At 38.0% G+C, this 22,027-nt stretch overlaps 1 protein-coding gene across 2 annotated transcripts in view; it reads left to right on the top strand.

Annotated features, from left to right (window-relative positions):
• The window catches only part of vwdel (von Willebrand factor D and EGF domains-like), a 36,097-nt gene extending 15,174 nt beyond the window's left edge, over window positions 1–20,923 (top strand). The window contains exons 14-31 of one of the 2 annotated variants that reach the window (XM_038279546.1): window positions 689–853; window positions 1,076–1,180; window positions 3,907–4,021; window positions 4,958–5,214; window positions 6,184–6,403; window positions 7,326–7,463; window positions 8,524–8,718; window positions 9,402–9,803; window positions 10,685–10,780; window positions 10,909–11,004; window positions 11,097–11,192; window positions 13,018–13,113; window positions 13,207–13,302; window positions 13,440–13,535; window positions 13,862–13,957; window positions 17,964–18,059; window positions 20,343–20,440; window positions 20,552–20,923. In XM_038279546.1, the coding sequence (XP_038135474.1) occupies window positions 689–853; window positions 1,076–1,180; window positions 3,907–4,021; window positions 4,958–5,214; window positions 6,184–6,403; window positions 7,326–7,463; window positions 8,524–8,718; window positions 9,402–9,803; window positions 10,685–10,780; window positions 10,909–11,004; window positions 11,097–11,192; window positions 13,018–13,113; window positions 13,207–13,302; window positions 13,440–13,535; window positions 13,862–13,957; window positions 17,964–18,059; window positions 20,343–20,440; window positions 20,552–20,566 (2,478 nt within the window). In that variant the 3' untranslated portion in view covers window positions 20,567–20,923. Of the gene's footprint in view, window positions 1–688; window positions 854–1,075; window positions 1,181–3,906; window positions 4,022–4,957; window positions 5,215–6,183; window positions 6,404–7,325; window positions 7,464–8,508; window positions 8,719–9,401; window positions 9,804–10,684; window positions 10,781–10,908; window positions 11,005–11,096; window positions 11,193–13,017; window positions 13,114–13,206; window positions 13,303–13,439; window positions 13,536–13,861; window positions 13,958–17,963; window positions 18,060–20,342; window positions 20,441–20,551 lie in introns of both variants that reach the window. The other variant, XM_038279545.1, reaches the window with a different exon arrangement.
• The last annotated feature ends 1,104 nt before the right edge of the window (window positions 20,924–22,027 follow it).

Genomic DNA, 22,027 nt, shown 5'->3' with positions numbered 1-22,027 from the left:
TACCAGTACCTGGTTGAAGGACCATGGTATCCCTGTTCTTAATTGGCCAGCAAACTCTCCTGACCTTAACCCCATAGAAAATCTATGGGGTATTGTGAAGAAGAAGATGCAATACACCAGACCCAACAATTCAGAAGAGCTAAAAGCCACTATTAGAGCAACCTGGGCTATCATAACACCTGAGCAGTGCCACAGACTGATCGACTCCATGCCACGCCGCATTGCTGCAGTAATACAGGCCAAAGGAGGCCCAACTAAATACTGAGTGCTGTACATGCTCATACTTTTCATGTTCATACTTTTCAGTTGGCCAACATTTCTATAAATCCTTTGTTTTTATTGGTCTTCAGTAATATTCTAATTTTCTGATATGATGAATTTGAGATTTTCATTTGTTGTCATTTGTAATCATCAAAATTAAACAAAATAAACATCTGAAATATATGAGTTTGTATGTAATGTATGAATATAATATACAAGTTTCACTTTTTAAATGGAATTACTGAAATCAATCTACTTTTTCATGATATTCTAATTTTATGACCAGCACCTGTAGAAGAGAATTTAATAAGAAAAAAAGGGAAAAGGAACACCTATTTCTGAAAAAACAAGGACCAGTGATGCAATTTTAATCTTTTTTTTCAATCTATTCTTATTTTCCTCTTTCTCTGCCTAAACACTTCCCTAGTTTGAAGATGGGGAGTGGGCCATGGCTGCTCCTCACTTTGTTCAGGCTACTTTCCTAAATGAAACAGGTCTTGAGTGCCGGCTCCCCCTGGAGGACAGCAGGGTTCCTGCAGACGCGAGCCCGCAGACGGTGACAAACAGGGCCGTGACTCGCTGGCAGATCAAAGTTAGTCACAACTGAAGAACACTGATTAAAATATCTTGGTAAATCATCAGCTTATATGTTTGTAGTTGTTTTTTATAAATGCAGCAGTAATGTGTCTTTAGGAAAAGCCCTTTGAGAGCTACCTATATTCTCAGACTCTCTAAATCTAGGAGTCGTTGTGTGTTTTTGGTTATTTGGGGGCTTAAACTCTTTTTCCAGTAATCAAACTTCTGCTGATGGCAGGTTTCAAATGATGGCTACAGCTACAGCAACGCAAAGATCCTGACTCTGTATGACGGAGCTTGTCAGACCTGCAGCCGTGACACAGAAATCATCTGTGCCCTCAGGGTGAGACATCTTTCCTCTTAATCCTTTAGCTGTGACACATCACCAGCTGCACCTTTAATCTTCTTAATCTGTTTTGGTCTGTGATGGAGGGTTTCTGAGGATACAGCATAACGGATCTGGATCTCTGGACATCAGGCATAAAGTTGGAGGCACTCAAAGTTTGCTGTGTGCTCATGAATAAATTAAGAAACTAAGGGTTGAATCCAAGGGCGTAGGTTTGATTTCCACTTTGGTAGGGACACTATTGGACCTAAGTTTCATTGATGTCATTTTACCTATGCAAAAATATGCATGCATGCTTTTCATGCTTGACATGAGCATCAGGGTGCATTTTGTTTAAAGAGAAAAGCAGCATTTCTTGCTAAATTTATACTAATCTCATAAGCACTACACACACTAGATGCTGTTTATCAATGTTTGAAGCATCATCGGCTCTGATTAATGTGGAATTAGGATTTTTTTTCCACTTTGAAAAGGTTTGCATTTAAACTTACCAGTGACTAAGACAGTAGGTAAATATGTGCCCATTTAACCAATAATAGTCTAAATATGCCCGTTATATGCGGATTTATCCTGTATTTTCTTTTGAAGATATATAATTGTGCAAAGGTAAACAGGTGAACAGGTTTTTTAAATGCTCTCTCTGTATCATGGAACAATGCAAAATAAGACATTCAAGGGATTGTAAATATATTTACTGTATTTACATTTAGTGGCATCATCTACAAAACACAAAATTAAGAATGGGACAAAATTTATTCCAACATAAAATCACTTTTAACAATTATTAAAATAAAATATAACACAATCTTGTCTGTAATGTAATAATATTCAAAATAAGTTAAAACATAATTATGCTTTTTAAACAAAAAATATCAGATGTTAATGCGCCATCTCATGTGGTTATACTCTATAAAAGAAATAACACCTGCTTTTTATAGCTGAACTGCCTCAAAGGGTCGTCATAAAATGAAAACAGTAATTGCAGTGAATTATTGTTAAAATGGAAACCGTCACATTTTCTTTTTCAGTCGGCCTACGAATCAGCGTGAATGAAATTCTAATTTCGTGCTCCAAGCACGGACACACGCATACGGACTAGAAAACAGCCAATCAGGAAGAGAGAAGGCGGGACTTGAGGCAGAACAACCAATGAGAGTGGAGTTAGACAGCACAGTTACTGATTTAACGGACAGGAAAGACCAGGCAGCACTCAGACGGAGCGGCAGCAGCAGCTACTGAGCTGCGGAGCTGCGAGAGAAAAAGAATTGGCTGTGATCACACACAATGGCTGTGTGTGATCCACCACGCTGAATTGTAAATTCTAAACATGTTATATAAATATGTTGTTGTTCATATCGAATTATTGGTAGGGACAAATAGGTCGGTCCAAAATTTTGGCAGGGACATGTCCCTATGGTCCCTATGCAAACCTACGCCCATGGTTGAATCACCTGCACCTGCCATCCAAGTCATGTTTTAGATCTACAGTTCAGGGACCCCTCTATTCTGATAACCCTGAGTAGAATCTAGTTTACCACTTAGCAAGTAACATCACATATTTGAAAATAAATATTTGTGCTTTTTTGAGATGGCCATGGATGTTTTTTTTAGAGGACATTTGTAAACAAGCAACAACACGAAGACCAAAGATCGCAGCAAACGAGTCAGGAAGAAAGGCTTTGGAGAGGTTTGAAACAAGGCTGGATTATTAAAAGATCACCTTCTCCAACCTTTAACATCTTACAGAAGATTGATTTATCTAAAATGAAAGAATGTAGCACAACTGCAACCCTAACAAGACAATATCAGTCAGATGAGCATTAAAGAAACAGAGCGTCTCTGAAGAAGCTGCAGAGTTCCACAGCTCTGCAAAAATCTGCCCTAAATGAAGAAAGTGGTAAGAGAAAGATTATTCTTAAAAGAAAGCAATGCAAGGTAATGGCTGCAGTTTGCAACAACTTAATCAGTAGAGAGTATCATTGAGCGATAGAGGGTGTGCTGGTCAGATTGAGTCAAAAACTGACACTGTCCATCACCCTAAACACACAGTGGTGGCAGCATCATTCTATGGGGATCCTTCTCTTTGTAAGGATTAAGGCCATTGTTCTGACTTTGTAGGAAGATGAATTGGTCTGATTATAGAGCAATCTTGGAAGAAGGCTTCACCTTCCAGCAGGTCAAAGAGCCCAAACATACATCAGTAGCTACAATTAGATAGTTCTCAAATGGTAATTTTTTTCCCTTTCACAATAGTGAGCAACAAATATATTATAAATATATGCACAGTTGGTAGGGAGTAACAAACTCCAGTGGATTCACCTCGGGGAATGGGGTCTATATAAATAAATAATTATTTTCAAAAGAAATACGCTAAAACACTGACTTAATTTCTAATTACAGTTTGTAAAAGTTGTTAGTATAACATGTCGACGTCCATCAGATTTCTGAAGAAATATTTACATCACTTAGCAACAGTTTTACTAATGTAGAAAATATTGACTTGTCTGGTTTCACTTTTAGTTATGTGGGTAGTGACATTGTAAAAACTCTCCAGACAGGATAAGCATATTTAATGTTGTGGACAGTTTTGGTGATATGAACGTTTCCTCAGGAACATAATCACACGGAGGCCATAACTGAAATGATGACAACCTAAAATGCTCTTGTGCTGACTTCATGAAATGAAATAATTGTAATGATGTATGTGTTCCTCTTTCCTCCAGGAGAAGACCTGCGTCATCGGGGGGTTGTGCTACAGTGAAGGGGAGTCCAGCCCCAGCAGTCTGTGCTTCACGTGTCGTCCAGATCTGTCCAAACACACATGGTCCAAAGCTGAGAGTGTGTACAAGAAAATTATTTTTACCTCCTGAGTTTCACTTTGAATGACCTCACTAATTACCAAAAATCACCTGTTTCTGGAGCAAAGTTAAGATCTGATTAATTTAGCTGCAAGAATGGAGCCAGGTTACAGAATAGCTGTAATTGGAACCAGAGAATGCTAAACGGTAGAGATTATGACATTAATTAATGAGAGACAATGGAGCTCATTGTCTCACAATCTGCTGTTTTTTTTTTTTTTTTTTAAGTAGATTTTTATGAAGTTAAAAATAATTTTCTGTCTATAAAATGAAAATCAAAACAGCACATACAAGATATCGAAGGCTTTTTGTTGAGGAGTTTTAATGAAAACAAAGAAGGAAACCATGTGGGAAATGCATCATGTTTTAGACCAAAGATTTATTAATTCATTCTCCCACTGAGACCTCTAAACACCTCTCAGCTCAGTCCTGTCCTCCTTAAGATGGCTGCTGCTCGCTGGAGGCAGTTTGGATGATTTGTCAGCAGCTCAGAGCTCATTGAAGTCAGGTCTTTGCTTCAGGTCTGATTTTAAGGCTGCAGACCTCATTGTTACACTTTTCTGCCAACTTCACCTCTGAAGCTTAAACTAGGTTAGACAGGATTCTTCTATGTAGAGAGAACATGACAAAATGTGTAGAAAGAACCTCACTGGAATTAATGGATAATCTTCAGATGGCAGTTTGATTGGATTTAACCTCTTTTTAAATTAGATATTAGTTTGATGAACATTTGACATATAGTAAAATAACAGTTCTTAAAAAGGACCAACCATAGTTGTTTTGTTTTGTTTTGTTTAGGGCATCTTCCACATCTGAGCTGTCCTCCCATATTTCCATAAAGTTGTTGTGTGAGTCATGTTTTTTCTCTACAGATAATCTGCTTCATTCCTTCTTCTTCTGTGTTGTATGCTTTCAGACAATGAGCCTCCATCGTTCCAGCCACCGCAGATTCCTCTTCGCTCCTTCCAGGGGGAGAATTTCCTTTACCAGCTGCAAGCTCAGGACCCTGAAGGCTCACCAGTTCTTTTCAGCCTGGTTTCAGCTCCCAAAGGCGCTTCGCTCACTTCAGCTGGACTGCTGATGTGGAAGGCAACCTCTGAGCCCAAGGGCACCCAGTCTTTTCATTTTACTATGACTGATGCCTGCAGTGCTAAGACCACCGCCTCTGTCCAGGTGAGTTCGTCCTGCAGTCGATTAAAGAGTAAATTTTATTTCCTGGCTTTGAATACCTGCAGGCTTGGAGAGGTTTAAAAATTCAAGTAGAAAAAGGAGACAAAAATGTTGGAAGTAAATATTACAGCTTTTTAAACAGTTTTTTTTTTTTCATTTTGACCTTTTCTATGTGGTCAAATGCTGCTATTAAGAGTTTTAAACTGTGATCTATGTTAAAGTATCTCAGTGGAAGACTTATCTTATAGTTTTTGAAGATGAACTGAAAGAACAACTTTAATTTATTGTTCAGGTGTAACTGATGTCAAATTCCTTTTTTCTGCCATGATGTTAATACTTCCTACCACTAGAGGGGGATAATAGTATATATTTTAACTCCATATCGATTACAGCTGATATTTAAAAATGTTGAGTAAATCCTACAATTATTAAAATACTAAGGGCAGAGTTAAGAATTACATAAATCATATGCTTTATCCCGTTAATTTCTCTTTTTTTATTAACCTTTTTCTTTAATTTCTTGTTTGATAAAAAGTTTTTCCAGAAAGTTCTTATCTCATTCTATCAATACATGTGATAAATAGTTTACATTTGTATGAGATTTTATAACCAGTATTTCTTTTTAAAAGATTGTGGAATTAATTCATATTTAAAATTCTTTGTAATTTTGTTAATGTTCTGTCTGGTCTTAAGGAAAAGAAGATGTGTTACAATGTAAAATATCAGAAGTGATTTTATATGCTTTCATATCTATATTACTTGCACAAAAGTTGTTAGATTTTATTTTATTTTATTTACAGTATGATAATATAAATTTATTTTTGTCAATTTATAGACTTTTTTTCATTTTATCTGTTTTTTCCTTTCTTTTATTACTGAGAGCCAGTCTATATCTGAAAGACAGGTGTAAAATGGAGTCCAGAAGCAGAAAGATGAAGCACACAGACTCTAATAGCTTTATTTTGTCTTTAGGTTTCTGTGCACTTTTGCGATTGTCTGAACATGGCGTCCTGCATCACCAATAGGAATTTCCCCATTGGAAGTGGGGAATACATCTGTGTTTGTCCTGATGGGTTCACAGGACGGAGGTGTGAGGTGGACATAGACGACTGTAGACCGAACCCCTGCAGACTGGGCCGCTGTATCGACGGACCCAACTCTTTTTCTTGCATCTGTCCGCCTGGGATGACGGGTAGGAGGAGCTGGGTGTTTCTCAATCAGTAGTTCTGCTCTAATTGTTCTTTATATTTGGCAGTGATGGGACTTTGAAGCTGTTTTCCATTTGTTTATTTTCTACTGTAATTGAAATACATCCAAATGTCATTAAATGATGGAAAATGGTTGAAGTAATTGAAAAACTGGATTAATTTTATAGAAAATATTTTACATTTTGAAAAACAACAACAATCATCTAGAACACAAAATTAACACCTCCCATAGATACCCAAAGATCAAAGTCTGTCCTAGCCTAATGTGTCAGTCCTTCAAAACATCCAACATTTTTTTTATTTCTACATTTGTATTTTAATTGAAAATGGCCTGTACTTATATAGCTCTTTTTCAAGTCAGGAGACAGGACCAAAGCGCTTTACACTACATGCAGTCATTCACCCATTCACTCACACACTGATGGTGGCAAGCTACATTGTAGCCACAGCTGCCCCTGGGCTCACTGACAGAAGTGGGGCTGCCGTACACTGGCTCCACCGGGCCCTCTGACCACCATCAGTAGACAATTCAGGTGAAGTGTCTTGCCCAAGGACACAACGACACTGAAAGCCGGAGCTGGGGCTTGAACCGCCAATCAGGGCAAACTCCTACACCCGACGCCACTGTCACCCCAGCAGCTTTACAAGTAAAATACATTTATGTAAATTTTCTCTCACATTGATCCATTATTTTTAGGACCATAAATCAATCATCATGCTACTTGTAGAGCTTTTATTCAGTCTTGTACTTTAATTTACAAAAAAACATATTTTTATGTTAGATGAGCAGTTTTACATGAAAATAAATGTTCATGTTTGTAAAAGTGGGTATAAATTTAATCTGTCTTGGTTTTAGGACATTGGTAAATGCACGGTTTGTTTTCCAAATGTTTCATGTGTTGCCAGGACGGACGTGTAGAGAAGATATAGATGAGTGCCTCCTGCAGCCGTGCTTCCCTGCAGTGAGCTGCAGCAACACACTGGGCTCTTTCATCTGTGGATCCTGTCCACCTGGATACAGTGGTGATGGCAAAACCTGCAAAGGTAAGCATGACAATACAGTTTTATTTGTTAAATACGACCAGTCTGACATTAAAACGTAGGGCCTGATCTTCAGAAGGTCTGCGTGTCTTTAAACCAGTACAAACATGTTTGAATGAGCAGAGCTAATCTCCAAAGATGGTGCAACATGATTTCCATTCAGTAGACACCGTATGCAAACGTGTATACAGACCATACAGTGATGACCAAACCATGCAAATAATTGGGTGGAGGATATGCAAATATAAACATTTAACATGAGCAAAGCAATTTTCCAAATCTAATACTCAACTCTAGTTTTTACATCAGCTTAGTACTTCTGAAAGTCATGTGCAAAATGACACAAAAATATCTTTCATTGTTGCCTCAAATGATTCATTGGAACAAAGGCAGAGGATGGCGAGAGATTCTGTGCTTATTTATAAATGTGAAATTACAATAGTAGAATAATATTAAGAAATAAAAATAAAAAAATTAGATTAGTTAAATTAATGTTTATGAAATTAAATGAGCATCTCCTACTCATCACATCTGAGATTTTTATCTCTCAAGTCACAAAACTCTGTTTAGTTTTATATGTTTGCTCCATCAAACTTAGGGCAGGGGGCTTATAGACAAAGAAAACAGTTGCATATCTTATATTTCATTTTATTATTTCACTATAGTTGTTTACATCATCCTATTTGTTTGCTTTTGTTTATAGACAGATATATTAATTGATCTATAAATATTATTATGTATTAGAATTATTATTTTTTTTATGATTTTTTTATCATTAATACAACCATCTTTTTTTTTACTATCACTCCACCCTGGCTGTAGCAAACTTCCTTATTTTGTGGATGGAATCAAAAAGGTTTGCACATATTAACATTTGTGCAACCATCTTTGTAGATCCGCCACAGCACACCCGCTGTGCAAAAAAAAAAAAATAAAAAATATCCACTTTTAATTAATTTATTGCAAATCTTTGAAGATCAGGCCCCAAATCTTTTATCCAAAACTTGTGTTCTTGAGTCAGTGTTCTGTAATTTATGCCTTTCTACAGAGGAAAATATCACAGGTTCTCCAGATGTGACACCAGAGAGAATACCACAGATTTCTCAGAGACCCAAACCATCGGGTCCTTCACCGTGCAGCAGGGCGCCATGTTACCCAGGAGTTCTGTGCTTTGAAACCATTCATATATCCGCTGGTTTCGCCTGTGGACCGTGTCCACCTGGTCTCCAAGGAAACGGACAAATGTGCACTAAAACTGGTGAGAATTGAAGCACTTTAATGAAATTTAACTTTGATCAAAATTTGAAAAGTTTATCTTTTATCTGTTTGGGTTTTCTATGAACCTTTTAACTGTTGTAGATCAATAGCAACCCTGGTTTCTTTTGACCTATTGAAGATGTCATTTAGACGTCAGCTGTTTTTAAAACATATTTTCATTAAACCTATAAAAAAAATATGCCTCATTTAAAAGACAAGTAAAGTTCTCAGAAGAGAAAACAAAAACACAAGCAAAAAACCAGGACCTAAGAAATGAATGATCCTTTAGATTATATGCTTCAGATCTGATCGTTAGGGTTGTTGTTTGGTGGTTAATTTTGAGAAATTAGGGAGAAAGGAAAAGATAAGATAAGATTGAACTTTATTGATCTCACAACAGAGAAAGTCACTTGTTACATCAGGTCTACTAAACAACAGAAAGTGCAGACACAACTTTTGAACTTAAAATCGGTTATAAAAGGAAATTCAAAATTTTACCAAGAAGTTTAACAATGACTACAGGCTACTTTAAAGCATGGTGGAGGTTGTATCATGGTTTAGAACATTAGTTTAGCCAAACATTTGAGCTGGTTAAATACATCTGGGGTTTTGTTTGAATAATTAAAGGCCTTTTTTCAGTTTGTTCTTTTGAAGTCATGACCTCTAACTTTCAGTGTCTTACAGGTCATGATATACTCATCAGTGGAGCAAATAGTTGGACTCGCAACCCTGCATCTAATTCCACCCATGAAAGGACCTCCATCTCTTCTTCTCCTTCATCTTCTGCCTCACACAGCCAACCGTCCGACAGAAGGCGGAGACCAGAGAAGTCCACCTTAAGGAGAGCTTCTTTCAAAGACCAACAACCAACTGGATCTGCTGAGAACAAAACAGCAGCTCAAATGTTTGGCTCTACTGTCCAAAAAGTGCAGCAGAGCAGGGTCAGCGGGAGGTTAAACAGCCATCAGGTGACCTGCGATGACTCTCCCTGCTTTCCTGGTGTTCCCTGTGAGCCAACAGGCTCAGGATCCTTCAGGTGTGGACGCTGCCCACATGGCTACACAGGGGATGGAGTCATATGTAAAGGTAGTGAGTCTTTAAAAAGAGAGCTCAAAGTCAAGATGTTCAAAGCAGAAAACAAAAAGATTTTGCCTATTTAGGTATTGTTTGGTAGCTGATTCCAAACTCTATCCCTCCTGGAAATGTTTTAGTTTTGTTTTGTTGACTTTGCCTACCTATATTCCAGTCTTAAAATTGTCAATTTCATTAGGAAGCTGGTAAAGGTAAAGCACAGTATCGATAACTTTTGAGCTCATTCTTATTCTGTCACCGGATCAAACATTGATGCGTTTTGTTGAGATTTAAGGTGGAAAACCAACACAAAGTAGTTTGTAATTGTGAGGTGGAAGGAAAATTAAGGTATGGAACATTTTTGTTGATCTACCGGTAATCTAAATATTGCAGCATTTAGTGCCTTGTGGTCAATATTTTTTCTCCCTTTATTAGCTCAATTAGGCCCTTAGGCCCCCTGGTATGATGCTGCCACCACTGTGTTTTACCATGGGGATCTTTCTGCAGCTCCTCCATAGTTACCACCATCGTCTTTGAGTCTTCTCTTATTAATGCCCGCCCTGTCCTGACAGATATGGGTGTGGTGTTTTTCCTGGAATGTTAACTTTACAGTAGTCTTGTTATAGGCTGGATTTTATTGAAGGTTTCCAGAATAAAAAAGAGCTTAATAAAAATGCTTTCAATCTTTGTTAATATATTTAAAATCCTTTGTTCTTTTTCCTTTCGCTTCACAATTATGCAAAATTTTTTGTTGAAAGGTATTTATTGAGGTTTGTGGTCATAACGGGACCAAATGTAAAAAACTTTAATGGCTCTGAATGTGTTTGAATGATGCTGTAAGTCTCCTTTCTCTCTCAACCTACAGCTTATTTATAGAAATTGAGTTTTGGTTTCAGCTGTTTGCAGATATCAGTGTGGGCGGAACATGGAGTGCTCTCTGCCCGACAACTGCACCTGCAAAGAGGGATACACCGGATACAGCTGTCACATAGGTGTGAGCGAAGAAGCCTTCTCACTGTTTATCAGGGCTGGGAGACAAGTTGATTAACACATCTCCACCTCTCACGAGTCGTTCCACTTATCTCAGCCTCTGATTTTGTCTGTTCAAACTGCCTCTCAGCTGTGTGTCGACCCGACTGCCAGAACCAGGGGAGGTGTGTGAAACCCAATGTGTGTGAATGTCCTGTGGGCTACAGCGGCCCCTCCTGCGAGGAAGGTAATTGGAACTCATCCTGAGACCAATCGACCCTTCTGGCAAAACACAATGCTTAGTAATTACAGATGAGTGTTTTTGTGTTTGTGGTGCAGCGAGCTGCGAGCCGCCGTGTCAGCATGGAGGAACTTGTCTGGCCAGAAACCTTTGTACCTGCGCCTACGGATATGTGGGGCCCAGATGTGAAATCAGTAAGACTGACTTCACCTATTTTTTGTTAACAATGTTTTTACCCAGGCTGCTTATTTAGGACCCTGATTGTTTTTTTGTATAACTTGCACAACTATAACTATAATTATAGCTCAAAGATAAAACATTTGAAGCGAACAGCTGAAACCTGTGATTCCTGGATAAGATCCCATCTGGGTCTGTTTAGAAATGGTTTAGTTGTGACTTTCATCTAATTTTCAAGCACCACTTCTTTTATTTAAGCCTAGCTTTGTCAAAATACTGCATTAAATGATAAACTAGGAACTAAAGGGATAACATATCCCTTAGTTTGCTACCTAATTTGAAGGAAATTTGCTTTTGTTTTATTTGTGGGCATATTTGGTTGCATTGGTAGAAGGTTTAAAATTAGATATTTTCTCCTCCTGTTGTGCTTTTATGTGTTAAGGGATCTAATAATAATTGTCATGAATGAAAATTTAAATCAATAAATCAGTATAACCACACACAAATTCACAACCAAACCTTTAATATCCGCATGTTTATTTAGTGAAGAACTCCCATGGTGAGAATTTCATTTGGTTTATAAAAAAAAAAAATCACAAATGCCACATTCATCAATACCACAAAAACCTCCTTTTACATTAATTTAATTTGATCAGTTATAGGAACCAAGGCTGGTATGGACCAGGTGTGGGAGACGAGGTCGGAGTCTAAATGGCTACGTTCATACTGCATGCCTTGATGCTCAATTCCGATTTTTTTGTGAAATCCGATTATTTTATGTGGTTTTTTCACATTTCCAGAAAAAATGCGACTTGTATGTGATCTCCTTTGTGAACTGCTTTCACTCAGCTTAAGTGTCCCGCATGCGCAGTTGCAGACGCAATGACGTCACAAGCAAGCATGCTCCATGTCTACGGAAGTAAACATGGATGGTAGAGCTGGAGCGCATCTTGCAATCTTTCATTTCTTTCCCAACCTCAGCCAGTGCATTAACATTAACACAATCTTTTTAATAAAGTTGAAAATAAAAACTGCTCTCCGCATTATCATCCATCATGGTTGTTGTTTTTCTCCTCGCATCTGCGTTGCAAGACACAAAACAGTGGCCATTGTTGAGTATTAATGAGGATTTGTATCGGATTTAGGTCCACATAGCCAAGTGGCCTTAGGCTCATTGGAACAAAGTGGATCTGTGTTCTTCAGACTGTCATGAACAGATCAGAAACAAGTTGCATATGAGCAAAAAAAATATCAGATTTGGGTCACTTCAGGCTGCTTCCTAATTGGCTGAGCTCAACAACAATCATATATAATTGGCTATTACTTAGTGAGATGTATTCGTGAACAAACTGAGTTCAATTTTAGAAAACTTTGTGATCCCCACTGTAAATTACAATAAAGGATCTGTGATGCTGTTGGCTATTTCTCTTCCATATGCTTGGAAACCTTGTGAGAATACATAATATAACAGTTCACTGCCAGAATATTAGCGATTGATCATCATTGGATCTTTAAGCAGGAAAATCATGTAAAAAGTGACCAAATCAGCACAGAAATGGTTTCAGTCCACATTTCCATGATTATTTCTTTAGACTGAGATGAAGAGAGAAAAAAACAGGATATTATCCTTGATTCTGTTGGACTTTTTACACCTTTTATCAAATGTGAAGAGCACTGCTTTATATATTTTATAGTAGATATTCTTTTCACAAACTGAAAGTGGAGAGACAAAGCTATTCTTAAAATGTCCTCCGTTCAGCAGTGTGGTTTTTATTAATCACGACAGACAAGGAATTCAGTTTATTAGCCATATGCTGTATCCATTCCTTATTTTTCTCCCAGTGGTGTGTAACAGGCACTGTGAAAACGGAGGCGAGTGCGTTTCTCCAGATGTATGCAGATGTAAACCAGGCTGGAACGGACCAACATGCAGCTCAGGTAGAGACAGAAACCGGATCATCCAATCAGAATACACCTCACAGCCAGAGAGTAAAGCTAACGGTTGTTTTCTACCCCATGGGTGACCTGCAGCTCTGTGTAACCCGGTCTGTCTGAATGGAGGAGCGTGTGTGAAGCCCAACATCTGTGCCTGTCCCAGCGGCTTTTTTGGCTCTCATTGCCAAATTGGTAACTAATCTTTAATTGAGCCTGTTGAACTACTAAAGTCATGTTGTCACCTTTGATTTGCTTTAATGCTCCACAAAAAAAAAAAATAATAAATGTATAGACTCCATGTTTGAGAGGTTCAACGTTTATGTTTTCAGCTGTTTGCAATCCACCCTGTAAGAACGGAGGTCAGTGTAAAAGGAACAACATTTGCTCCTGCTCTGAAGGCTACACAGGGAAAAGGTGCCAAAAAAGTGAGTGAATGATTGGGTTTGGATTCAACATATCGTTAAAATTCAGTTCTGTGCAAAGGTCTGGAATCATATCTTATTTCTGCATAATTTCCAAAAGACATCAAACTTTCTGCAATCTTTAAAAGTCTGTAAACAGTTTGAAAATGACACTCCACAATATATCATCATACTGAGGTTCAAATACTTGGAATAGCATTTATTCAGAAAGCAGCCCAGGAAAACTATGAAAGACCTTTAATAATCAAACAAATACACTACTTTATTAGAGGAGTTTGTGGCTTGGTTAATTATAAAAGTAAAGTTTTTTAAAGACATGTTTGTTCCAGGTGTTTGTGAGCCGATGTGCATGAATGGAGGCAAGTGTGTCGGACCGAACACCTGCTCCTGTGCTTCAGGCTGGAGGGGGAAGAGGTGTAACATGCGTGAGTGACCTGACCATTCATTCTGAATCAATACAAATATATCTTTCATTTGAACAGGTTGGAGTTTGATCTGCAATAATTTTTCAGTTGTCATGCGTGAAAAATATTATAATTTCCTCCTACTTTATTTGCCTCATTGCAATACAGATAAAAAACATTAAACCGCTGCATTTTTAAAAATGATAATTGTAAACAGTGCATTTAATTTTTTTAGCCCTAACTACCAGCATGTGTCACTGAAGTAAAGCACTTTGCATTAATATTAACAGAAACCTTAAGAAGAATCATGCTGGAAACAATAAAACACAGCTGCTGGCTTCTGGTTTCTCCTTCAACTTTGACTTTTCATTATTACCCTTTTTGTTTATATATACAGAGCATAATTCTGTGCAAAGAAAATTCAATATGCTTTTCAATAATTTAACAATAACATGGAAAGAACATAAAAGCAGGTAGTAAAGCAAATAAAAAATTAGGACCAAAAACAAATGGGTTTTTATCTTCGATTTATAGAACTCAGGCTTTCAGCACTTTTCCTTTCTTCTGGAAATTTGTTCCAAATAAGTGGAGCATAGGAGCTGAATGCTGCCTCTCTATGATTGGTTCTAGTTCTGGGTGAACAGAGTAAAATGAAATATTTAAAAATTTGTCATTGTATTTTTAGCTGCAAATACACTATATTGCCAAAAGTATTTGCTCACCCATCCAAATTATTGGAATCAGGTGTTCCAATCACTTCCATGGCCACAGGTGTATAAATTCAAGCACCTAGGCATGCAGACTGTTTTTACAAACATTTGTGAAAGAATGGGTCGCTCTCAGGAGCTCAGTGAATTCCAGCGTGGAACTGTGATAGGATGCCACCTGTGCAACAAATCCAGTCGTGAAATTTCCTCGCTCCTAAATATTCCACAGTCAACTGTCAGCTGTATTATAAGAAAATGGAAGTGTTTGGGAACGACAGCAACTCAGCCACGAAGTGGTAGGCCACGTAAACTGACGGAGCGGGGTCAGCGGATGCTGACGCGCATAGTGCGAAGAGGTCGCCAACTTTCTGCAGAGTCAATCACTACAGACCTCCAAACTTCATGTGGCCTTCAGATTAGCTCAAGAACAGTGCGCAGAGAGCTTCATGGAATGGGTTTCCATGGTCGAGCAGCTGCATCCAAGCCATACATCACCAAGTGCAATGCAAAGCGTCGGATGCGGTGGTGTAAAGCACGCCGCCACTGGACTCTAGAGCAGTGGAGACGCGTTCTCTGGAGTGACGAATCGCGCTTCTCCATCTGGCAATCTGATGGACGGGTCTGGGTTTGGCGGTTGCCAGGAGAACGGTACTTGTCTGACTGCATTGTGCCAAGTGTAAAGTTTGGTGGAGGGGGGATTATGGTGTGGGGTTGTTTTTCAGGAGCTGGGCTTGGCCCCTTAGTTCCAGTGAAAGGAACTCTGAATGCTTCAGCATACCAAGACATTTTGGACAATTCCATGCTCCCAACTTTGTGGGAACAGTTTGGAGCTGGCCCCTTCCTCTTCCAACATGACTGTGCACCAGTGCACAAAGCAAGGTCCATAAAGACATGGATGACAGAGTCTGGTGTGGATGAACTTGACTGGCCTGCACAGAGTCCTGACCTCAACCCGATAGAACACCTTTGGGATGAATTAGAGCGGAGACTGAGAGCCAGGCCTTCTCGTCCAACATCAGTGTGCGACCTCACAAATGCGCTTCTGGAAGAATGGTCAAAAATTCCCATAAACACACTCCTAAACCTTGTGGACAGCCTTCCCAGAAGAGTTGAAGCTGTTCTAGCTGCAAAGGGTGGACCGACGTCATATTGAACCCTATGGATTAGGAACGGGATGTCACTTAAGCTCATATGTGAGTCAAGGCAGGTGAGCAAATACTTTTGGCAATATAGTGTACCACGGGCCTGTTTCAGAAAGGAGGTTAAGTGAAAACTCTGAGTTTGTTAACCCTGAAATGAGGGAAACTCTGAGTTTGTTAACCCTGAAATGAGGGAAACTCTGGGTTTTCTGTTTCAGAAAGGGAGGTAAGTTAAACCTGAGAAAGCAGAGTAAGTCAAGCCCGTTTCTGAAAGAGAGGTAACTTATACTCAGAGTCAGTTACCATGGCAATTTACTCTGTGAACCTAACCTGGTCGGGAGCAGGTTTTCTTCAGAAAATCCAGAGTTTATTTTGGTCTCCTCCCCTTTTTTAAAGAGGAAGTGGTGTTTAAACACCTCATTGATTCTTTGGGGACATACAGTATTCATTGCACACATTTCAGTCACGTAGAGCGCATCAAAGGGAATGAAATGACATGTCCTTTTATGGATGATCCTGTTTGTAAAGCCAGGTAGCTACTCTACTCACATGATGTGCTCAAGGCTTACCTGCTTGAAGTATGTTTTTATATTTCATTTTCAGCTGCTGCCTTGTTCTTTTGATGCCTGCAGGATTGCACCTATCCATGAAAACTAAATTAGGTTTAATAAAATACTGTTCTTCCAGTTTCACCTCTGATATTATAACAGTTGGGTAAGTTACTCTAAAATAGTTCTTAATTACTAACTACAAATTTTATCTTCAACAAGTCTAATTAGATTAATGTATTAATTACTGTCTCTAGAAAGTATTGGTCTACTTACTAATTTGTTTTACTTACTTATTAATTACTTTCTAAATCCCAAATCAACCTCAACCACTTGAACAATACAAGGAGAGACAAGAAACTGCACTTCTAATGCTTTCAAATAAACAATATAAATTGACCAAAGTGTGTAACTAGAGGGAGAAAGTTCAAATCAAAATATACCTTTTAAAATTTGATATTAAATCCACTATTGTTTTATAGTCTTTAATTTAATTACAGTATTTATATGACTTAAGTAACTTAATTCATTACACCCAACACTGTATAAAAGTAATTAAAATGTAAACTTACACATTGACTAGAGCAGCTATTTTCACCCAAGCTAACTCTCTCTCCTTCGCCGCTGCAGCCGTGTTGCTTTTTTTTTTTTAAATACATGTTTAAATTCTGCATATGCTTGCATAAGCACATCCAGTTCTGCTGGTGAGAAATATGCACACCTTTTTTTGTGGCTGTTGCCATGGTAACTCGTAATATCTGTGCTCCATTGATAATGGCTTTTTATAGTTGTGGTGCACGCGCTTAACTCAGAGCCAGTCAATTTAGAGTTGATTGAACTAACTCATTTCAGCTGTTCTGAAACCCAAAACTCAGAGTTTCCAATCTCAGGATAAGTCAACTCAGAGTTCAAGTTTTAACTCAGAGTTGGTTGAACTTCCTTATTGAAACAGGCCCCACAAATGTATTTAGAGCCTCACAATAACAAATAGAAAAATTACAAAAATAGTCCAGCGGTGCACGTAAACATTTTACTGTAATTGTGCAAAACTCTGCTTTGAAACATAAACATGCAATTGTGGAAAACAACAACAGTAACAATAACAGCTTTGTTTTTTGGTTTGGGATTTACTGATGCATACATGGATTTGATCATTATATTCAAAGATTAAAAATATGTTATTCCTCCTCAGTACTGAAAGTGTTTCCGCTGTATAAATATCTGCTCTGAGTTAGATGTAAGCTTGATTCTTCCCTTCTTCAAATTCACCCTTATTGTATTTAATATTAGCACTACTCATTAGTGCACTAAACAGCTCAAATAAAAGTTATCCAAAAAAAACATACAATCTTTGCACACATAAGGTTTATCTGAAAACGTATTTAATAATAATTTTTCTCCTGCATTTCCATTTGACAGATCTTTTTTAACTCATTTGTGAATCTTATTTGTTTATTTTAATCTTTCAACTAAACTATGTTGTTTATTTTATCTACCTGGCCTGCCACTTCATAGGACATCATAGCTTCTACATGTACTATTTCTGTAAAGCCAAACTTAACCTTTTTTTTTTAAATCCATTAGTAGCCAAAGTCTTTAAAATAATTTCTTCCTGTCTCTGTTTTTGTTGCAGCTGTTTGTTTGCAAAAGTGTAAAAATGGCGGTGAGTGCGTCTGGCCAAACACGTGTCATTGTCCTTCGGGCTGGGAAGGTCTGCACTGTCAAACACGTGAGTCTGTAAATCACACATGTACAGTGCTTCCACCTTCTAGAGCAAAGGACACGGATTAGTGGACCGCGGTCCGGATCCGGACCCACCTGCTGGCTAATCCTGATCCAACCTGATTTAAAACATTTATAAATTACCGCATGTTGTCTGACAGCAGTGTCTAATTTCACTTGCACCGCTTCTCCTGTTTGTACGGTAAAGCCCTCTGGAACGCCCAGGACCGGGCTGCACATGCTACAAATTAGCCAATGAGCTGAGTCAGCCTGGGCTGCTGCTGCAAGCTGCTTTTAGACACAGCAGGCAAACCTGTGGCAAGCCGGGCGATGGGAAAGAAGGAGAAGACGATGGGAAAAAGTGAAATTGTGGACTGCTGGAAGAACTGTGGTGAACTGGTGAAAGAAAATTGAAAATGCGTGCTCAAAGATGACCCTGCACATTTAGAGTATGTTTGGCTCAACCGGCTGCTGTGAAGCAGGATTCTCCACCATGAACACAATCAAAATTAAATATGGATCCAGGCTCAGAATGAGCACCTTGATATGGGCTTGAAAATGCTTAGTCTCCATTCAAACCCAGGTTTAAAGCCTTGCAGGGAGCCTAAAGCCCACTGCTCTCTTTAGCCATAAAAAAGAGAAAACAATAACAAACGATCAGTTTAGGTGTTTTATAAAATATGTGAATCAGGAAATTGTCTATATACCAAATAGAAAGATTGTTGTTCTCTACTTCAAAAAAACACTTTAGATTTTAAAATGGAAAAATTTTCTTTTTCTAGTTAGAAAGTCAATGTATGACATGGATGCATGAATATACCTAATTTTATTTCAGAGTTAAATTCTGTTTAAAGTAATATAATCTTTAAAGTAAAGATTACATTTAAAAATGCCTCCTGACCTTTACGATTTTCTTTATTCTAACCCTGCTGGTTTTTAATTTTCTACCCCTATAGAGTAACTCTGAGTTGTTTTACTTTTTTACACTCTATTTACTGTAACAGAAAAACCCGTATTAATTTACTCCCTGAGGTTCATTGCACAAAATCCTTTTAATGATGAAATGGAAAGGTTAGTTACAAATATATGAAGATTATTAAGAAAAAGAGTAGTTGTGTACATAAATATTCAGAGGTGCTCTGATCAGTTCTGTTTCTTTGATATGTTCCTGCAAAATGATAACAGCTCATTTGTTGGAAAAGGACCAAACAGGATTTGGGATAAAACACAATGTCTTTAAGTTCAGGTTATACCAGAGCAGAAACCACACCATGATGTTAGAGGGCTTGCTTGTTAAGTCCTCCCTGCATTTGGCAACAAAAGAAGCAGTCTTTGAACATGTATTAGTGGCTAATCCAAAGCCCTTTAGTCTGAATCCAGGTGAAAACTGCTGTCCACCATAACCTTCCTCACAACCTGGCAGAGCTGTGGAGTGTGATTTTAATGGTGAGGAGTGGACTGTACTTCTGAAAGAAACAAGATGCTGCTTGTCTTCAAAAACTTTGTTGTGGAGAGAGTGATTTGTTCTGCCATCATCTGCTGGGGTAACAGCAACAGAACAAAAACCCAAAGAACTTAAAGAAGCTCCATTCTAGGAACTCGACTACAAGCAATTTACATAGAAGAATTATTAATAAACAAAGAACTTAATGTACAATCCTGAGCCTCCAACAACATTGTCTTCAGTCAGAGGTTTCTCCAGAGCCGCTGTTACACAGACCACTACAGAAGATCCATCCTGCCTACAACCTTTACCATTTAAAAAAAACTCACTGAAGAAACTCCAATTAGAGTTAAAAGATGTAATTTTCCTCTGGGATAAAAAAAAAAATGTTATTGAATTTTATTAAATCAAAGTACAGAGAGAAAACACCAAAAATCATGTGGGCTAGGCTTGAAGCAGCAATTAATTCTTAAGATGCTTCAACAAAATATTACAGAATTCTATTTGTTTTTATGAATTTACTAAAACTGTGACATTTGTATTTTGTAATTCTAGGTTTCCGTGTAATAAATAAGTATAATTAATCATGTGGCTATATAAAAATAGGACTACAACAAAAAATGTCCCTTTAGCTTATATGGTTTGGTCAGCATTAACTGATCTTCAGTGTTACACTATGTAGGTAAAAAGCAAGGAATTACTACGAGTCTCTTTGTTTTGAGATTCCTGCAAAATGCTTTTGCAGATAATTTTGATTTATTTCAAGTTCCTTATTGCGTGTCCTGCCTTAGTTTCTTACCACACTATTTTATTTTCCCTAACTGTATTAATCTTGTTTCTCTCCAGCGATCTGTAAACGGCGCTGCCTGAACGGAGGCCGGTGTGTATTACCCGACCACTGCCACTGTCGGCGAGGCTTCAAAGGCCTTACTTGTGCTACAAAGGTGGTAGTTAAACTACTCTATAATCTGCAATAGCTTAAAGTACCAGTCCAAACATGATATGTGTACCTTGATCTGGATTCTTATGTGTGAAATCCAATGTGCTGTTTGCAGGCTTCGTATGCATGAGAAGACGAGATGAGGAATTATGAAGGATGCAAGAGATATAAAACAGGAGGAACGCTTTAAGTGTGTATCTGAGCGTAAGATGGAGAACAACGTTCACATGTAAACTAAGCAAAGGACAGGATTTAATTCACTTGTGTGTTTTGGTCCCTTCATTTCTCTACCTCAAGGTTTAAAGAAAAATCTGTTCATTTAAAGAACTTTGAATATATTGAGTTTTATGCACCCGAGATGCACATACCCTGTCAGAGACATGTTGGGGTGTCATTTTAAACTATTTTGCAACCTTTTCTTTAACATGACATAAAGCATAACCTGTTCAAGCCTGCATAGTGAATGTAAGACATCATTTAAAGGATTTATTTGTAGTGTTGCACCGATACCAGTATCGGACGGGGCCCCGATACTGCCCTAAAATGGTGGTATCGGTATCGGCGAGTACCAACAAATAGTGCACCGATACCATTTTGAGAGCCTTAAGTTTATTCAACTATTGTCACCCATTCCAGGTAGGCAATAAAACTTTTTATTTTTATTATCCAGTAGAACTTTTTATTAAAACGTTGTACTGGATTCACTTTGTATTACATTTTTTCCTGCTTCTCAAAGGTAGGCAGCAGCTTGACAAAGCCATGATGGCAGTTATTTTACATTATTATGGTATCGGTATCGGGGCCAAAAAATGGCATTGGCGCAACACTATTTATTTGATGAAGATACATCATTCAGTTTTTTGGGGTTTTTTGTCAGTATTGAAGTACTAACTTTTTTAATATTTACCTGCTCTACCACAAGCTATTCAAGGACGTCTCTTGCTCACAAACTTTAACAGATTTTAGCTCAGAACAGTCAAGGTTAGTCACTGTGCTCATGGTTTTCTACTGTGGGATGTCCTGGTGCTAAATCTAAACCTTCTGTAGCCGTGGTCCAAAAGGTCAGATTTGGTTCCTTCAGATCATAATACTTCCTCCTTTAGTTTGGACAACATGGTTTGAAATAGAAGTTGCCCATTTTTCAACCCTAGTGCCTCATCCAGCTAAACTGCAAATAAATGTAGAACGAAATCAGTACTTAGGAGCCCATGCAGCTCCATTCAATTGCCCTTTTGGACTGTTCGAGTCTTTTCTCTATGAGGTTTTTATGAATTTTGGAAATAATACAAAAAATTGAATAAACAAATTGCAGGAAAACACCTCTTCTTTATAGCTACAGCAAGTATGACTGTAAGTGTGAACAAGTGTACGAAACCTCGTTATTTCACTGCAAATAATTTTAGCTGAATTGTACAAAATTCATATTTTAATAAAGTAGGAAAACTTACAGTAACGGGTGTGTAAACTTCTATTCTGATCCATTGTTTTCATCACTGTGTCTCCCGATTTTTATACTAGATTAATGCTGATATTCCTTGTTGCCCTGTTTCTGTGTGTATCCCAATATAGTTAAAAAAAAATTTGCAGCAAT

This window comes from Cyprinodon tularosa, unplaced genomic scaffold (genome assembly GCF_016077235.1).
Source record: "Cyprinodon tularosa strain WSP-4 unplaced genomic scaffold, ASM1607723v1 ctg151, whole genome shotgun sequence".
Classification (NCBI taxonomy): domain Eukaryota; kingdom Metazoa; phylum Chordata; class Actinopteri; order Cyprinodontiformes; family Cyprinodontidae; genus Cyprinodon; species Cyprinodon tularosa.
Note: the sequence above shows the minus strand (reverse complement) of the source record. Positions and strands in the feature narration are given on the sequence as shown.